General features: G+C 43.8%; 2 protein-coding genes across 5 annotated transcripts in view; one reads left to right on the forward strand and one right to left on the reverse strand.

Annotated features, from left to right (window-relative positions):
- The window catches only part of Mitofilin (inner membrane mitochondrial protein mitofilin), a 32,589-nt gene extending 16,724 nt beyond the window's left edge, over positions 1 to 15,865 (reverse strand). For 2 of the 3 annotated variants that reach the window (XM_071703833.1, XM_071703834.1), the window contains exons 1-10: positions 15,732 to 15,865; positions 15,262 to 15,344; positions 14,781 to 14,849; positions 14,378 to 14,590; positions 14,258 to 14,301; positions 13,921 to 14,028; positions 13,634 to 13,841; positions 13,142 to 13,553; positions 12,850 to 12,984; positions 6,275 to 6,503 (exon numbers count right to left, since the gene is read on the reverse strand). In XM_071703833.1, the coding sequence (XP_071559934.1) occupies positions 6,275 to 6,503; positions 12,850 to 12,984; positions 13,142 to 13,553; positions 13,634 to 13,841; positions 13,921 to 14,028; positions 14,258 to 14,301; positions 14,378 to 14,590; positions 14,781 to 14,849; positions 15,262 to 15,344; positions 15,732 to 15,776 (1,546 nt within the window). In that variant the 5' untranslated portion in view covers positions 15,777 to 15,865. The remainder of the gene's footprint in view (positions 1 to 6,274; positions 6,504 to 12,849; positions 12,985 to 13,141; positions 13,554 to 13,633; positions 13,842 to 13,920; positions 14,029 to 14,257; positions 14,302 to 14,377; positions 14,591 to 14,780; positions 14,850 to 15,261; positions 15,345 to 15,731) is intronic. The other variant, XM_071703835.1, reaches the window with a different exon arrangement.
- Mrpl35 (mitochondrial ribosomal protein L35) lies at positions 15,816 to 17,792 on the forward strand. Of its 2 annotated transcripts, none has more exons than XM_071703840.1 (4): positions 15,816 to 15,956; positions 16,940 to 17,099; positions 17,219 to 17,362; positions 17,458 to 17,792. In XM_071703840.1, the coding sequence occupies exons 1-4, from the start codon at positions 15,926 to 15,928 to the stop codon at positions 17,687 to 17,689; spliced, it is 567 nt and encodes a 188-aa protein (XP_071559941.1). In that variant the 5' UTR covers positions 15,816 to 15,925; the 3' UTR covers positions 17,690 to 17,792. The 2 variants fall into 2 exon arrangements, with proteins under 2 accessions (XP_071559941.1, XP_071559939.1); XM_071703838.1 differs by lacking the exon at positions 15,816 to 15,956 and adding an exon at positions 15,968 to 16,114.

Genomic DNA, 17,792 nt, shown 5'->3' on the forward strand with positions numbered 1-17,792 from the left:
TACAGCGTTGTTTTTTCTATCGCGGGAAAAGAAATGTCGGTATATCGCTAGTCCGGTGACGCGCGCCACCGGTCGACGTTATTTGTGGTCGTTACCGAGAAACTCCACCAGGACTTCATTTCTACTGTCGTGCAGTTCCCTAGCACGAGCCGGCACCAGTGGAGCACCGCGCGGTTCGTTGAAATACGAGCCGACAGCCCTGGTACTCGAGTGCGGGCGGCTGGGAGAGAACGCCGCTGGCTTTTCTTTTTGCCCTTGTCTTCTGACGCTGAAACCACACGGCGCGAGAGAGAAATAAGGGAGGAGCGCTTCTCTCTCAGGGGAAAGTTGCCCGTTGCATTTCGAACGGCGACGTAAGAACACGGTTAAGCCGCATTCCGACGGGCACGGTATCTCGACAGTAATGCGCAGAAAAAGCACAGGGTTGGAAGCCAGGAAAAGCGAGGATCCCGCGATCATTGTGCACCGAAAGATCACGTCGGGGAAACGAGCGCCTTTCAGATCTATCCTTTTGGTATTTGCAAATTTCATCGTGGTGCTGACGCAGGAAGGAAATTCACAGCAAAATATATTCGGTGCAGAAATTTGTCGGAAGCATTAAAGTTGACCCTTGGAAGATACAGAACGTTTAATTTGTGTAAAACATTTTCAAGGGATTCTTGTATTTAATTAATTTTTTAAACGCTTTTTTTTCGAGGAAATTGATATCAGCTTAACATGCTACGTACATGTTGCAGCGTCGTAAATTGGAATGATTCGAAACGATGATGATTGCTTTGAGATTTGACGAGCGACTCTTTATCAATGCCCGGCGGTAATATTTCTTCTTGACCGCGGGCAATTTTTCTTCGATATTACCCATATTAGTTCTTCGAGCCTCGCGTAAACGAGTGCCTTTCTCCTCGCGAAGTGTTTCCGCGCGAGGGTTGTAGACGTTGCAGCCACGAACGAAGGGCAAGAAGAAAGGGTCGACGTGGGAACCCACCAGCTCGACGATCTATTTTCTTATTTTTTCCCCCATCTCCTCCCCCCCCCTCCCGATTTCGCTAAACTATTTTCGTCGGGGCGAAAATCGCGCGGGATAAAGCATGCGACGTCGTACAAAAGAGAACGCATTTTAAACGCGAATTTAATTAAAACGAGCGCGGACGCGATCAGTATGTATCTCGATCAAATACATATTTACGACCGGCTTCAATTTTATAAGAGGAAAATCAATATTTATAGCAAAATATAAAAAAATAAAGGCCAAAGAGGCAAATTTATCTATTATTTACCGGTTTAGCTTTCAAGAAATATTTGTTAAATATTTGATGTAATTAGTTTTGATATTAGGTATATAAGGTATGTATAAAGACTCACGAAATTATGTATCGGCGGTTTTTGGGTCACACATCCACATACTTTTTTCTTCTAAACATATATATAGTATATACACGTTCGTTCCCATCAGTATTCCACCTTCATATCTACCCTGCGTCGTGTCCCAAACTTTTACGCGTTTCCACGTTTATGCGTCCCGCTGCCGCAGCTGTCACGCTATTAATTTTGAGACGTTCGATACCGAGAGGAGCACGTACTGTCTGATTTACGAGGGAATTGCGACTCTCGTCGCGCCATTCACGCGCGACCGAGAAAATATTAAATCGTAAACGCTCGTGCGCTTGTGATTAAACGTTCGATTCTACGTCCGCAGCCCCGCCGGTATAAAAAAAAGTTGACTCTCGCGGATATTGGATGCTTTTTTGCAGATTCGCCAGCCACGTTTCTCCGCGAAGCCCGATATATGGACACAATATTCACGATTCGATATTCTTAAATTCATATTTATGAACAACATGAATCTGTTACGAGCGAAGAAAAGTTATATCCGAAATACCGTACATGCGAAAAGAGTTAATTCCCCGCGCAAACAATCGCGAGTGATTCAGCAATAAAAGCATGGCACCGTAAATTCCGACGGAATACGATTCTCGTAGTCAATTAAGAGATTTATTATCCTCCCTTTAAATTTTTCCGCGCAAACGATATAATGGGCGACTCTTGAATCAATTGAGAAAAGTCGATGCTTCTTTTGTTCTCCCGTCTATCTCCTTCTCAGCAGCACGAAAATAATTTATTCAGCAGGAGAAAATAAATACGTGCTATTACATAATATTCGATGTTATAATAGTTGATGTTCTTTTTCAAGGCAGTATTTTAATTCCTGCAGCATCGGTTCAATCTAATGCGAAGGATATCGTAACAGAAAAAGGACACGAAGAAAGAGATTCCATCGCGTGAATTGTAAATCTTGTCGTAATGCAGCTTGCGTAATCGTGTTAAGTGTATACCTCGAATTTGAAAATGTCCTCGCGCTCTGGATCGTAAAAGACGAATCCGTCGTCGTCGTTGTTATTCGCGAGATTTCGCCGAGGAGTTGTCTTCAGGACGGATGAGAGGCGGATCGGGACGGTAACCGTCACACGCAGGCTTCTCCCCTCGCGTAGCCGGCGACGCGGATGAATTTAACGCGACGTAATTGCAGCGGAAATATTCGACGATAGCGGTGATCTATCCCGTATTTTGCGGGGGTGGAAACTTGCCAAGATAGGAAGAACATAAACCGCATCGACGTCGGGATAACGTCGGTATCTCCATCTCCCTGAAGGATTCGCGTCCGACGCGAGCGAGCGGCAACGTCTCGCGCGCGCGTCGAGTAGCTCGACGTAGCATTAGTTGAGTCCCACCAAGCGTATGAATATGCACCGCGTATCGCGGCACTCGCTTCGCGAGTCCTATTTTGTCTCGACGACAAACGAGATTAGACGCCGCACTCTCACATTCGCGAGATCCTCCTGCATCTTATCCGAAAGAAAAATTCCGAAAATTAGGCACTTCTCGCAACTTCTCCCTTCGGGCGAGAGCAATTCGCGCTTCATTCTCCCTCCGCGCTCGTTACCGTAAATTACGACGTTTATTATCTTCTTCATTGCCGAGCTCGTCACGAGCGCGAAAGACAATAAACGCCCACGGAGGTGCGAGATGCAGCCGTGTTTTTCGATACGCGAACATCCGACCGCGCGGCTGTAGCACTTTTTCTCCTCGCCACCCGGCATTCGACGTGGTAGCCGTGTACTGACCCTTAATAGCGCCCGCGAGAGACGTATGGCAGAAGTTATAATTGGGGCACACGCCATACGTCGCATATGTTAGTCGGTTTGTCGAGCTGATAAAACCGCGACCTACGATCTCCCTCGCTTTCTACCCTCATCCATCAGCTTTATTGCCCTTCCAGCTACCCTGCGTGACTGTCTTTCTCCCGTATTTAAATTCTACGATAAAAAAGCACAGCTATATTAAATTTGCACTTTTATTATATAATTATTTAAGTTATTTAATTACTCGCGATAATTTTACGTCCGGAGGACAGGCTGCTCGAAAAAATATGCGCTCATCTCGCTATCTCTCGTTATTTTACATATATGTAAAAAACTTTTGACCTTTGCACAAATAAATAATCATAAGACAGGTGATCAAGATTTGCCGCAGCCGGAAACGTATAGACACGGGACAAAATCCAGATCTATGCAAAGTTATCTATTATATAAGCTACCATTTTACTTATGGTGAAATTGTTATTTCTCAAACTTCCAAAACGAAAATCGTCACTTTTATGAAGCTACGGAATCTCTTTTTCCGCCTCTCTTACGTCTCGGCGAGATACCGAACATTGTCCGTTGCAACATTGCCCACGTTGAAATCTAGAAGTTTACACCTCGACGCCTCCTCATCTCTTTTCATGCCATCTTTTTATTGCTAATTTCTATTCATGAAATACGTTCCTGTGCCACCGCCATTGCGGGAGCGATCAGTGAAAGAGGAAGAAAGAGAAAAGCTGTGTCTTTTTTTCTCTCTCGTCATCCTTGCCACGCTTTTTTCTCATGAGATCCTTACGAAAGATCAATAATGTCTTTATTTTCATCGCGCCCTCGCAATGCGGACTTATAAATCACGGGACCTCGCGCTTTTTTCCCCTCGAGATTATCGTCTTTACCTTACGACCCTTCGAGGGACTTGCATTTTATTAACTTTTGGTAGCTCCTGTTCTCGCGCGGCCCGCCTCAGAGTAGTCTCCGGTAGCAAAGCGCGTCGGTAAAACGACGTAATTCACCAAATTAAACGCAGAACTCCACGCCGGATAATGGATATTATGCAGCGGTGAGCACCGTATTCCACGCGTTTCTTTCTCCGCCCTTCTCCCTCCCGGAAACCTCCACCTACACTTCCGTCCGCTTGTTGGGCAAAGTTAATTAACGAGCGAAAAGCGTCTCCGCGAGAACAGCCGTGCTCTCTCTCTCTCTCTCCCTCTCTCTCTCGCCAGCCAGAAATATCCCGGTCGGTCAAATTCGGTGACACTACTTCGAGAGACAATCCGCAATTAGGACAATAATTATAAGCACCGGTAGACCACCGGGAAATTAGGACGTTTTAATCGAGAAACTCGATGAGAAACGGTCCAATGAAAATATCACAATAGTTTGCGGGGAAGCTACCGTTATTTTCGCATTGGAGTAAACCGTTTGTCGGAAACCGCAATGAATTCCAACGAAATTTGTTCCGCGCGGAACGAATGCGATCCTCGCCGTTTGTCGAATACGAGAAATAAATGCTATTAAAAAAATTCTTCCTCATTTAAAAGCCCCGCTCTCTCGTTCTCTCTTTGTGTCGCGACAATTAATGTATGTACGTAACGCGCGGGATAAAATAAATATCTGACACTTTATGGGCGAGAAATGTGCGGGATTAAATACGGACTCTTTATAAATAATCGATAATAATGTTCAGATAGTAAACACGCAGGTTTTCTTGGGGAGAAGGGATCATTGAAAACGGACAAAAAAAAGTACATCTCCACGAGTGGCAACGATTTTCAATAATGTAACGCAAGCGAGTCGTATCGAGGGCGCGAGCGCGACGTATCGATAACGTGTTGCGTTCGTAATCCATTCAGTGACCGGAAAATGACTCGAATGGAAACTAATTAAAGATAGTTATCGGCCGGCGCGTTGCGCGATGAGTGCATGTCGTGTATACGAGATTTGTTAATCGAGAATTAATCTCAACTGGTCGGACACAGAAGAGTACGGACAGCGACGATAAGGGGACCGTTGGAGGTGCCATCGCTGTGTTAAACTTGAACAGGGTTAATCCGGATTAAACTCCGGTAGCCCCTCTGCTACCAGTAAAACTAGAAAGGGCGAATACATCCTACGATATCTTCGGCCAGGCGCGTCTCAGAGTGTTGTGCGCCTTGTACGCGGATTACAAAGTTACCGCGAAATAATAAAACTCCGTCCATTCGCCGAAAACTTCGTCCGGCAAACGTTCGACATTCGGTAAACATCGCCGGCATAACTTTCAACGGCGCCTTTACAAGTAATTTTCAGAAAACTTCCAACAGTATTTTAGAAGAAATGCAGAATCTCCTCTTTCAAATCTTTTTCGCTGGAATTTTTAAGTTTTTATATATTCTTATTACTTTTCTTTTTGTCAGACGTGGTATCGTCGATTTTGAGACCATCCTGTTAAGTATTACCCTTCTTTCGCGAACAATTACAGGATCGTATCTTTCCCCCCTTTGTAAACATCCGTGGCTAAGTTACATGTCCGGTTCGGTGAAAGACAGGGAATTGCAAGTCGCAAACAATACTGATCGCGCAAACGCTACACATTCGATGGTGAAACTCGACCCGACTCAGTCCAACTCGAGACCATGAGAGGTCCATTACCGTTGAAAGGACAAAGAGATTGGGAAAAGACAAACAGTGGGAGGAGAACAAGCATCTCAAAATGTCCGCCGACACTTTCTCGACGCAGACGCGAGCGCGCGAAGTCTTTTATAGAGACCAGGACCGTGTTTTTTGCCCGTGTAATTAAACGCCCGGACACGGCACAATGGTGAAGACGACAAAGGCGAAAGCATCTCCCCGAAAGATGATTTGTCCCCTGACCGCCACAATGAACATTGAGCATTACTTACTAAACTGATGGACGTTGGCTACGATAATTTTTACGAGACTTATCGAGGTATAGTTTATGCGCAGAACTATTGGCGAGATTGATCTTACTAAATTAAATTATACTTTGAATCATTTCGCACAATTTTTAATCGGTATTGAATTTTTTCTACGCGATATAAGTCGCGATCACGCGATTGCACAAGAGAAAACGTTGAGGAAACGACTTCTTCCTGGTTCGAAGTAAGAAGATGTATACAGGGATACGTACTCACCTTTGAGAGCCGCTGTAACAGCACGTGACCTTCCAACTACCTCTGCGAGCTGTGTCTTGTGCTTTATGGCGCTGGTGTCGGCTTGTTCGCTAAGCGCGCGTTGCAGCATCCTCTGCGTTTCCTGCTCTTTGACCGAAAGTGCCTCTCGAAGATGATCGGCGTGTATCTCCGACTGCAATTTCAACTGCCGCCGCATCTCGTCGTCGAGCTTCTTCTGCTCCGTCAGCAGCTGAAACACGAAGTACTCGTGAACTTGAATACAGTATGGACAATATGCATACTTTATTCGTTCGTTTTATAATCTCTACCATATTGGATAAATAATTAAAGAAAGAAGTATTTTATGTTGCAGAAATAAAATAATATACCTATATATAAAAATTTTCTTATAAGAAATGTTACGTTATTTTTTTAATATTCTTTTGCCTTCCCTAGTATTAATATTGGTTATATTTTAATATAAACTCTTTACATTCTATTAAATATAAGTGCATCGCGGAATTGTAACGTCGCGTTCCTCAGCCCTTTCCAATCTCCTATCCACGCGAGATAAGAGAAAATGAACGTCACGTGAAAGATAAGCCAAAGTTTCAGGAAACTAGATAAGACGTTGCATGCCGGTGCCTTAAAGTCTAGAACAAACAGTGTCTCTCGACAGCTCGGCGATATTGTTGCAAGGTACAGAGAGACGAGAACAACGGTGACCCGACAAAAAAATAATTTCCTCGGGATTTGCGCCACTTAACGCCTTTTATTTGGAAATGGACTGAAGGTGTATAAAATACGTAAAATACGCTAAGAAAGAAAATTCTAATCGGAAGGAATAGAATTTAGCGAAAACTTGCTTCGTTATTTTTCCTTCGTGACCATTGAGAATGTCTTTTTTGTATTAAAAAAAAAAAAATCAGAATCCCCGAGAAGCTTGTGTCTCCTGCAATCACCACTCTCGGCGCGATAATACCGTTCAAGATACAAGCCTCAAGGCATTAGCCTAATGAGACTTTGATGAATTATCCGCACTTAAGGCTTCAGCCGGACCGTCCTCATTGGGCAGCGACCCAAGCCTCGAAAGTCTGATACATCCTCCATCTCCTGTCTACCGACGTCGTTTCGCCTCACTTGGTTCACCCTTTTACTCCCTGGCCAACGTTGTGTTTCGTATACAACGTCTACGGACCCGTGTTTCTGGGACGGTCCGCGGACATGCACCGGCATCCGCCACCATCTGGAATCTCTATGTACCGAGAACCCGTGTCAATAATTAACGCACGGCTGACCCGACAACTTCGCCGACCCGTTTGAGGGAGTTTCAAGGGTGCGAGAGGGATTTCTATCGATACCATAGAACGCGAGCCTTCTCGATCGTTATTCACCCGCATCTTAGGTTTCCTACGAGGATAGATCGATGAAGTTCTAGAGATAGTCAATGTCGGGTAATGTACGAATAAATGCAGTTGTCTTTGAGCAAAAGGCGCAAAATGCGGTGGAATCGAGGGCAAATGGAAATGAGCCGCAATCTTAAGGCTGGCTATTTTTCACGTTGCTGTCGTCGATGCTGCAACGATCTAAATGCTAAAAGGAAGTTACACTTGTTCCTTGACAACGAATCTTAATTTTTATAAAAGTAGGAAATTATACAATCTTTTTTTATTACTATTTCCTAATTATAGAATATCCCTTAACTATAAATTTATTTTTTCACGTAAATTATCTGAAATTAATCGACATAAAACTGACATTTTATAGGTAATAAAAAATTTTTTTAAAATAACGGGAGGCGAGGCTCTTCCATTCGGCTGAGCTAAGCTGGCTCCAGCGCAACGCTCTATAATCCGTTTCGGCAAATCTAAAACACTTCACTAACACCGGTCGCATGCCGCAATTGCGCCAAGCCGGATTAATTAAATACGGTAGAGGAAAAACACGAGCCGTTTATATTCACGCGAAGTCACGCGAAAATTGTTCCGCTTGCAAAATACTGCGACAGATGTTTCTGCTCCGTCTATCGTCGATTATGGGATTACAGTGTTTACTTTGTCGCAATTATCGTTCTACTAATTATTCTGGCATTTTTCTCTGTTCAGATTAAGAATCGGAAAGAACGGAAAGATTGTTATAGGTGTTGTTATTAATACATGCACTACTTAATCGAGCGTCCCGTCAAAGGAAAATGATAACAATATTCGCACATTTCTCTTGTGATTTAAATTGCAAAGAGGTCCTTTCATTACGGTTAGACAATGCAGTTATATATCTCGTACCCCTCTGTGTATTACGTTTATCTTTCTCTTTTTTTCCCCCTCGTTCTCGAATGCTGACGATAACGAATTCCGCTCGGTTCTCGCGTTTATCTCTCGCGAAGACGGATTCGAGCGAACGAAATCGCGGCGGTTTTTCCTGGGCGCGTAACTAATTTAATGACGACGATTTGTACGGCAATCTACCTGGGGATCGGGCGACGGATGCGACGGGCGAGATCCTCCCCGAAAGAAAGGAAAACGGATTTGGGGCTATTAACTCGCGCGGGTCGCGCCTCGCCGACTTTGCCGAACGATCGAAAGTTTGCGGATGGAAAAAGCTCTTTCTAGATATCGCGGACAGAGAGCCTCGCAATTCGCGCCCGCGTTCGATGGCGTTCCCACTTGATGATCGGGAAAAAACCAGCAACGCTCCTTTTTTTCCTTATTTAATGAAATCGAGATTGATTTCCTCTTCTTCGTTCTTAAGAGTAAAACGACCGTAATAAAGAATTTTCAGGAGTTACGCGTATCGTAAATCTCAATGTAATTCTGGTGAAGCGAAAGAATTTTATTTGTCTATAAAAATCCTCTAAACCGGAGAATAGTTCATCCTCATCACATATCTTCCATATCTTTGTTTTGCGTTGATGGCAAGTAATACAATACATACGAGAAAAGGCTCGCGCGAAATGTATTTATTATCTCACGCGTATTCCCCAGTTACGAAATACATTAGACTTTACGACAATGATTCTGTCAGCCTTTCCGACTCCAATGAAAATATTCTTCCTGTTTTGCAACGTGAGTTAGTCTCCCCATTCGACTTCAAATAAAATGTCAAATGTCAACCAACAATTTTAAAAGTGAAATAGTTTCCCAATCGATAGTTTCCTGTCGGAAATGGAAGGCTTTTCGTTAAACTTCTGAGCTGCAATTAAACGAAGAAAGAATAATCTTATTGTTCATATTCAATCGAACTTTACTTCTTCTTCATTTCAATTCGTGATTTGATAACCATGATTTTACGCTGAATTGAAAATTTCCAATAGATGAAACCTTACGGCAACATCTTCCTTAAGTAAAAATTCTCGAAGAATTCGTCATTGACGTAAAGAATGAACGTCTCTAGACACTACATATTATTCAATTGAAGACTCAATGAAAATTCAGAATACCGATGACGTCGTCTTTAAATTATTCCAGAATCTTGGTCTGCAAAATAAGACAGGTATCTGAGATTCATGGGAAAAGGCGCGAGCGAAAAAGGAAATTGATCTCCGGATCGGGAAGAAAAACATTCAGGGAAGATGCCGTGATCGGTACAGCACGTACGACCGCAATGGCATTAATGTGGGAATTTTTCGACTTACAAAGACGGGAAAGAACGCTTAAACGCTCGCTCTTTCGCGCGGTTGGTTAGTCGTCCTATACACGTCTAGCAATATTTTTCCTACCGGCGAGCGCTTCCGTCGTAAAAGCGGATATACGACCGGCGCGGCGGCGCGCACGTGCGCTAAAGATCGTTTTCGAAGAACGAGTGCATCACTTCGCGCCCGAAAAGTGCGGCTAAACGACTTACCCGCAGATATAAACGTGTGCATGCACATTAAAGACAGAAAGAGAATATTCGAATTAAAATTAAAGGAACTTAATTAACATTGCTAAAACAGACTTTCCTGTAGTTTAAATCAATATATATATTTTTTTTTCTAGAAATTAAAATATAAGCTTAATGCGGAAAAGAGCGTGGGATTTTCACAGACTGTCGCTTATTATTGTGGAATTTATTAGCTTCTGTAAGAATTTCTATTAAATATCGTAAATTTTAATTTGTTCGCGCAAAAGCGCTAAAATTATCGGTGATACTTTGACGAGTATTATCGCGCGGCGATGCGCTGCGAAAACTGATGTACGGAAAATGGTTCGAACGAGTTTCACTGCTCGCATTTTGTTTCCAGACGATGGTAAGCTTCGCCCGTGCGCGAGACAAAACAAATCGTGACAAAAAGTTTCATCGATAATTCACGTCCGTCGCGGTAAATAACTTTTAGGTGTACCGCCATCAAGATATTCCGTGACCGGGCGCCTTGGACTGAAATCCCAAGCCGTGAAAGCAGATAAGGAACTATGAATTTTTCAAGCTCTCCCTACGATCTTGGGACGTATCCCTACGGCTTCACGGAAAACTTTACTTATTTGTTGTGAGTATAAACAAAAATGAAACATTTGATAAACGGTGGTCGTTTCGGCTGATTTATATTTTACATTCATTTACGATATGTATATAAACACGTGCCTCGAATATATACATGAAAAAAAAAAACTAATTAATTCCTCTAACTCGTTCGAAAAAATTTGACCCATGGCCTTTCCGATGACCGTTTTATTTTGCCAATGATTTGTAGCGTGACTTTACCTCTGCTTTCGCAACGTTGCAACGCGTTGGGACGAAAACATTCGGAGTCGCTCGCGTTGACGAAAACGACGACGCGCGACGAGTTGTTTTTCCGAGGCGAAACTATACGTTAATTAAATGACGCGAGAGAGGATCCCTCTTTGCGCGACGAGCAGCAACGCAAACGCACCGTAAAGTTCGCGACGACGACGATGACATGACACACTTTCGTCGCATTTGCCCCGACAGCTCGCATCAACTGTCGCGGGACGAACGATCGTTTGTTAGCGGCAACTTATGCAATGATTACCGTTTAATTAATTCCGCTGTCTTTCTCATATATATGTGATTTATTGGATGACGCAGGGATATCGGTCAGCGATACGCCCGGCCCGTCCGTGATGCATTAACGGTAAAATATTCGACCGGACGTTAACGAGCAGTACCGGAAGCTCGTAGACAAATAGCAATTAGAGGACACCGCTGTTCCCGTTCGAAACGAGAACAAAAGGTCGTGCGAGTCCGCCGCGCCGATCGATTCGACAAGATTTATATTCGGCGGTGCGGCCCCGGGAGACAGAGACCGGGGATATAAAAGAAGAGAGTCCCCGGAAAAGAGCTGTCGGACAACTATGAGGACAGTGAGTCACAATGGTTCCTCAGCAGATACCTCTCCGGTAGCATACGTATGGCTATGGCGCACAAACGCCGTATAGGTACACTCCAAGGGAATAATATCGCCAGTTGCTGTCGAAATATTGGCGCCCGGCCAAATGGAAATAAATAAAAGAACCAAGACGGGACTGGCGTTGCTGGAGCAATCCTCTGACGCGACACGCTCGGACATATCGCGTATGTGGCGTTACACATCGATGCCTGCACCGATTTAAATTCGTCATATTCGAACAAAATACCGATGCACCTGTGCCACGATCTGAATACAATCGCGTGGAAAGCGATTCGGTCTCGATTTGACTCACAAAGTTGGCACGTTCTTACTAAACGCGGGAGGAAGGACATTTGATAAAGGATTATTAAAGCCGAAAAAAAAAACGCATCACTGGTAGAATCTTGTAAAATGTAACTTTACGAAGCAACGTTCGGATATTACCTTATGCGCGGAGCCATTCAACTTGAGAAATCTTGAAAAGTAGTAAAACGTGATGTTAACCGGCTATGATTCAAGTGACCCGTTGTTACTTTCTTATTCCGTTATTTTCTGACGCTCTTTAATGAAGGCCCGCTTTATCACCGCTTTATCTCTCTATTCGTTCGTCTTACAAGCATTATTAAGCACCATCATTTCCACCGCTCGGTTTTTAACTACCTCCCTCCATCTTCCCCCATCATTTTTTCCTTTCACCGTGAAAAACATTTCCTTAGAAATCTCAGAAATTTTTCGCGTTTCACACGATTGTTATCGCGGAACGATTTAATGAGAGAATCATTTTATGCCATCCCTCTTTAATTCGCGCGGCTATATCCGCAACAGAGCTAGATTTTATACGTGAACGCGTGGCTGTACAAAGTCTCTGAACGCTACGGCAACATTAATAACGGCGCTAAAGCTCGCATTTATCTGTATTTGTACACTAAGAGAACAGGGATGGAGCGTGTAAAGGCATGCAACATCGGCCGGTGCGCTATTCGCACGCCAAACAAGGCGCTTTGAAGCCATCTGAATCGTACTTGAATATATTCTCTTGTCACATATGTATGCACACTATAGAATTATAGAATTAGTTTCTCCACAGCAGAATGTACGAACGAAGAGGCATAAGCTCGACAGCATACAACGGGATAACACGTCACGTTACGTTCGCAAATGACGATTAATAAATTTAAAATTCTGTTATTCTCAGAATTTATCTTTCTGTAAATAAAGGTCTGTGCTCGCGATCCATGTTTTAAATTAAAAATATAATGAAAATATGTCCTACCTTTTTCGCGTGTTTATCTTCAAGCTCAAGCCTCTCTTGGTTAACCGCGAGGCTTATTAGCGCGTCCAGCTTTTCTTGAGTTGCGTCTTCACCCGTCGTTCTCAATGCCGCTTTCACTTTAGCTTCGTTGACTGTCTGTAATTGAACAATTTTTCTCTGAAGATAGTGACGATATTATCGACGCAATATTATTTTATGCGAAAATCACGTTGTTTTAGCACGAAAGCGTTTCAGAAATATAAATTTGGAGGCTACGAGGTTGACGTTAAAATAAATAATGCTAACAACTCACTCTTAATTTCTCCAGCTCCTTTTGCAGATTGTTGACTTTGTGATACATATGCAGGACGAATAAATCGAAGGCTTCTTCGCTTACAGACAACTTCTTATCATGAATATTTATATTGGGAAACAGTATTTGCAATTCTTCGTTAAAATTCTCTCGCGCTGTCTGAACCTGCTTCCAGTAACGCTCCGCAACGCTACCACTCTGTAGCTCCTCGGTATATTTTTTCTTGGCTTCATCCACGTCGTCTATAATTTTTCTAATATTCCGCCTTGCGGCCGTTTTAATGTGAGCGGCCGCTTCGAGCACAGGTTCATCGATTAGATTGTACATGCGTTTAAGAGAATCTAACGCATCTTTTGCGTGCTCCTCCGCCTGCTGTATGGTCTGTTTCCTCTTTTCCGTCGCCTCCTTTAACCTGCGAACGTGACAAATCTGATTACATAATCGATATACAAGTGAAGTGTGAAATGATTACGTAAGCATAACGACAATCACCTTTGCCAAACGACTCCGCTTATCGTAGTGCCAGCACTTTCAACTACTTTGACAACATCCTGATTGTATTCCTGAAGCGCGCACACTGCTTTGTGGTAGGCCGCAATAGCTTTAGCGGCAGCTTCGCCACAGTATGTTTCTAACTCGACAAGATTTTGCGGCATCAATTCATCGCGTATAGTTTTAGGAGGCGACTTTGGCTTTTCAACTATAAAAATATGAACTATTTAATTATCTTCCACATAGGTTTCGTGTAAAACGATTGCAAAGAAATAATGTAAACGTACCAACATCTACTTTTTCACCCTTGTCTTTACTAACACGAATTTCGGTATGACTCTTGTTAATAGGCGCTTCTTTCTGCTCGACCAATGGTTTAAAAGCTGACTTGGGCGCTACACAGTACACACATGCGATTGTTAAATGTTAGTGGGAGCATTACTTATTAAGTATGTAATATGTAATCTATGTAATTCTAAAAAGTGTCGAAGAAAGGAACAAGATCAAAGGAGAAGGTATGAGAAAGAAGTAAGTAAGGCATGGGTTAAGGAATTAAGGAATTAGGCATGGATTGGGACTCACGTATATATTCTACAACTTTTGCGCACTGTATTCTTGTCTGACCTGGTTCTGGTATTGATGCCTCCTTGATGAACAAGCCCAATATCCTGTAAAAAAAACATTCATATTTCAGTGACATAAATAATTAACTATTAATTTTATACATAATTCTTATTTTCTTACGTCTGCTTCAACGTTTCGAAGAACGTAAGTACGAAGTCAAAGTAGCTGGAGTCTTCTTGAAAGATAATTCGGATAGCTTTGTCTGTGCCAGGAATCCATCCTTCGAGAGTAGCTCGAAACTCTGGATCTCTTTTTGCATACGTTAGTATTCCTAAGGTACCTATCGTTACAGCTCCTAGAGTTAACAGCGTCCCCGATCCCCGACTTTTCTCGCTGTTATGAAAAACGCAAGCAATTAAAATAAATCTATATAAAACAATTGACTTTCTTTTTCCTTCTCTCGTGATACAGTACACACCCAAAATTATACAAATAGCCAGCCTGTACGAAATCACAGAAAAAGGAGAGCATGCATTAATAAACAACGTGCCAAATATTCTTAAGATTCATGTTCTGTGTGTACCTTTTTGACGGTGCGGTCGAATACTTAAGTCCAGTAAACCTGGAGATAAGTCTGACATCCCTGCATAGCCTGAAAAAAAAAATACAAGACTATATTTTTGTACACATATAGATACAAGACGCACATAATATCAAAAGATTAAGTAAAGTTATATTACTTGTCGAACGCTTAACAACTCTCATGATCAATGATTACTCAACAGAATTCAGATACAGTAGTGGTAAAATCATGAATGTAGCAGATGTCATTCATAAAATTACTCATTCTTATTTTAGGACTTAGGAAAACACATGATCGGACATAACCTCACCGCGTTACGATTTCACCGCACGAAATCGCACATGAACAGTTTGAAAACATAATGTCAACCGTGTTTCGGAATTGACGAGGCGCGAGGACGATCTCCGCAGGATAACGACAAGCGTCTGACAAGCAACAAGACCTGTCGAGACCCGGATGGACTTTGGCCGGAAGGACTCACCTTCCATCTGGCTCGTACTTGATGCGCGCTCGCGACTCGTAGTACCTGGCAGTCAGATGTAGTCTGGAGCCGTGTTTTTTGACCTGAAAGGGTTAAACCACGTTGAGATCAGAACTTTTGGAGTTATGTAAGCCCTCTTGAAAACATGCCATCTTTGTCACGCGCGCGCGGGCCGGGAAACGTCGCCCGCGACGACGGACGTTCTCGTCGGAGACCCCGCGGGATCCTCCGTCACCGTCATCACGGCTCGTCCGACCCCACGACGCTCGTCGTTGATCGCCGGTGACGCGCCGACGGCGCGTGGAGTCGGTCGGCGCGGTATAGTCGCGCGACACTGTCGCGAGGACACGACGTCACGGTACGCGATCGTGTCATCGCGCGGTCGCTCCACGCGGTATTTCGACGCGGGCGAACTTTCCCGGACGATCGCGCGGCGCCCACCCGCGAACATCTCGCACGCGGCTACGTACCCGATTCAGACCGTTGCACGGAAATTTTAATCCAATTCGGAACATCCTTCGAGCGGCCGGTCGGGCAGCCAGCGGGGCGGGACTGCGGACTGCGGGAAAAGGGGAACGAAAAACGAAACTACGGCACGGAAGGGGGAGGAAAACAGCTGGCTGGGCGACACACCGGAATCGGGTGGAACTGCGCGAAAAGAAGAATGCTGCGTGCCGTGAGCGCGGCGCTGCGAGGTGGGTGTACGCGTGCTCCACGGCCGATCCCGCGATCGGCGACCGCGTTGCGAGGTCCTGTCACGCGTCAGCTCCGCGTCGCACCATGATACACCGGGCCGATCTCGCGTCACGTCGCGTCGCGAACGACGGAGTGCCGCGCGACGTCGGGAGGTTAGGTACGCTGTTCCGCGATCGCCATGACACGCCGCTGGCGGAGGGAACGCCGCGGAATTGGAACGTGGGCGAGCGCGCGCGTTTAAACGCGTGCACTTGGAGTTCTCCGTCTCGTGAAATTTTCTCGATTGTGAATTTTCTATTCGCGAGATCATGTTCGGATCATTTTTTCCTAATTAAATCCGGTGTAGATAAGACTCCTGAATACTCCGTATGTTTTAATTCGAAGAAATCGAGTGTAAGAGCAATCCATAAAGTCCCAACATTCTACGCGGTTCTACGTGCTCGAGATACTCACATAATTAAATAATACGTGATCGCATGTATTTTGGATATAAGACATTCTTCCCCGAGTTTGTAACTTTTAAAGACCCACACAAAATCGGCACGCAGTTTACTGAGTTTGGAAAAAGTATATAAAATACCCATCCGGACCGTATATGGTGTTTCTCTCTAATTGATTACATAAGTTCAGTTTTACTTATTACTGTTTGTTATTTTTTAGTCCCAGTCTACGATAGGTGTTTTAAGCCCTAAGCCCTAAGAAATTAACCAATCACAGTCAATTATTCTTCTCAAATTCAACTATGATTGAACAATTTCTTAAGGCTTAGGGCCGATATCACAGTCTCCGATTAACGTGATCCTCCGATTAAACTCACTCTTCGTCTCTTTCTAGGGGGACAGTTAGAAAGAGATGCAGAGTGGGTTTAATCGGAGGATCACGTTAATCGGAGACTGTGATATCGGCCCTTAGGGCTTAAAACATCTATTGTAGGGCGGGACTTATCTTGCAAGTATACGTACTGTACGTGGTGTTCTTTCAGGAGTTGCAGCGAGAGCGACGAGTACAAGTGTAGTAAATTGCGTTGCTTCAAGATGCAATCCCGTTTTGAACTCCGTACAGCATAGAGGGTTCGGAGCGCTATCAATCGCTGTTCAGAAATGGGCAGCTGTCGGACCTATGCAACATAAAACATTACTAAAGTAATTAAAGTAGAATATTGCAGAAGTAATTTTGTGGAACATATTGATTTCTATGCGAGTGAGATAAATAATAAGATGCAAATTGTTGTGTAAAAGTAATGTAAATGTTATTCTTTCAGCCATGCAGCGACGGAAAATCGTCTGGCTTTGCCAGCCGAACCTGTTACTAACGTGCCAGTGAGAACGTTAATCAAGTTCTCTCTAACGTCGGGAAAGCGGAAGACCGTGAAGACGGTTTTAGACCGTTTCTACCGTTTGCACTGGTAATATTTCAAGGATACATCAAGCGCATTATAATAATCCTCAAAGATCTTATATCGTAGAAGCCAAGATTCGAGCGACAAACGAAATGTTGCAGGGGTATCTGGATCAGAACGAGGTCGGGTCGACATAACAAGCTGTGGACGAAGACGACCGCCAGGAAGAAGAGACTGCGGCGACACGTGTTCTGCAATGCCACGCAGTCGACGCTACTGGACAAGATGACGTCCAAGTATTGGCGCAGACGGCATTATTACATCGACGATCCGTACGAGCCGTATCACGACCGCGAAGAGTTTATGATCACTCGGAAAAACCCGTTACCTTAATTCTTACCTAATTATTAATTGCTAGAGTAAGCTTTCAAGCTACAATTGTTAAATTGTAAGCTTTTGATTTAAGGGGTATTAAAGATGATGCTGTTAAAGTGGA

The sequence above is a fragment of the Temnothorax nylanderi genome, unplaced genomic scaffold (assembly GCF_030848795.1).
Source record: "Temnothorax nylanderi isolate EJ_2023f unplaced genomic scaffold, tnyl_v1.0 TNYL_tig0037_pilon, whole genome shotgun sequence".
In the NCBI taxonomy this organism is placed as follows: Eukaryota; Metazoa; Arthropoda; class Insecta; order Hymenoptera; family Formicidae; genus Temnothorax; species Temnothorax nylanderi.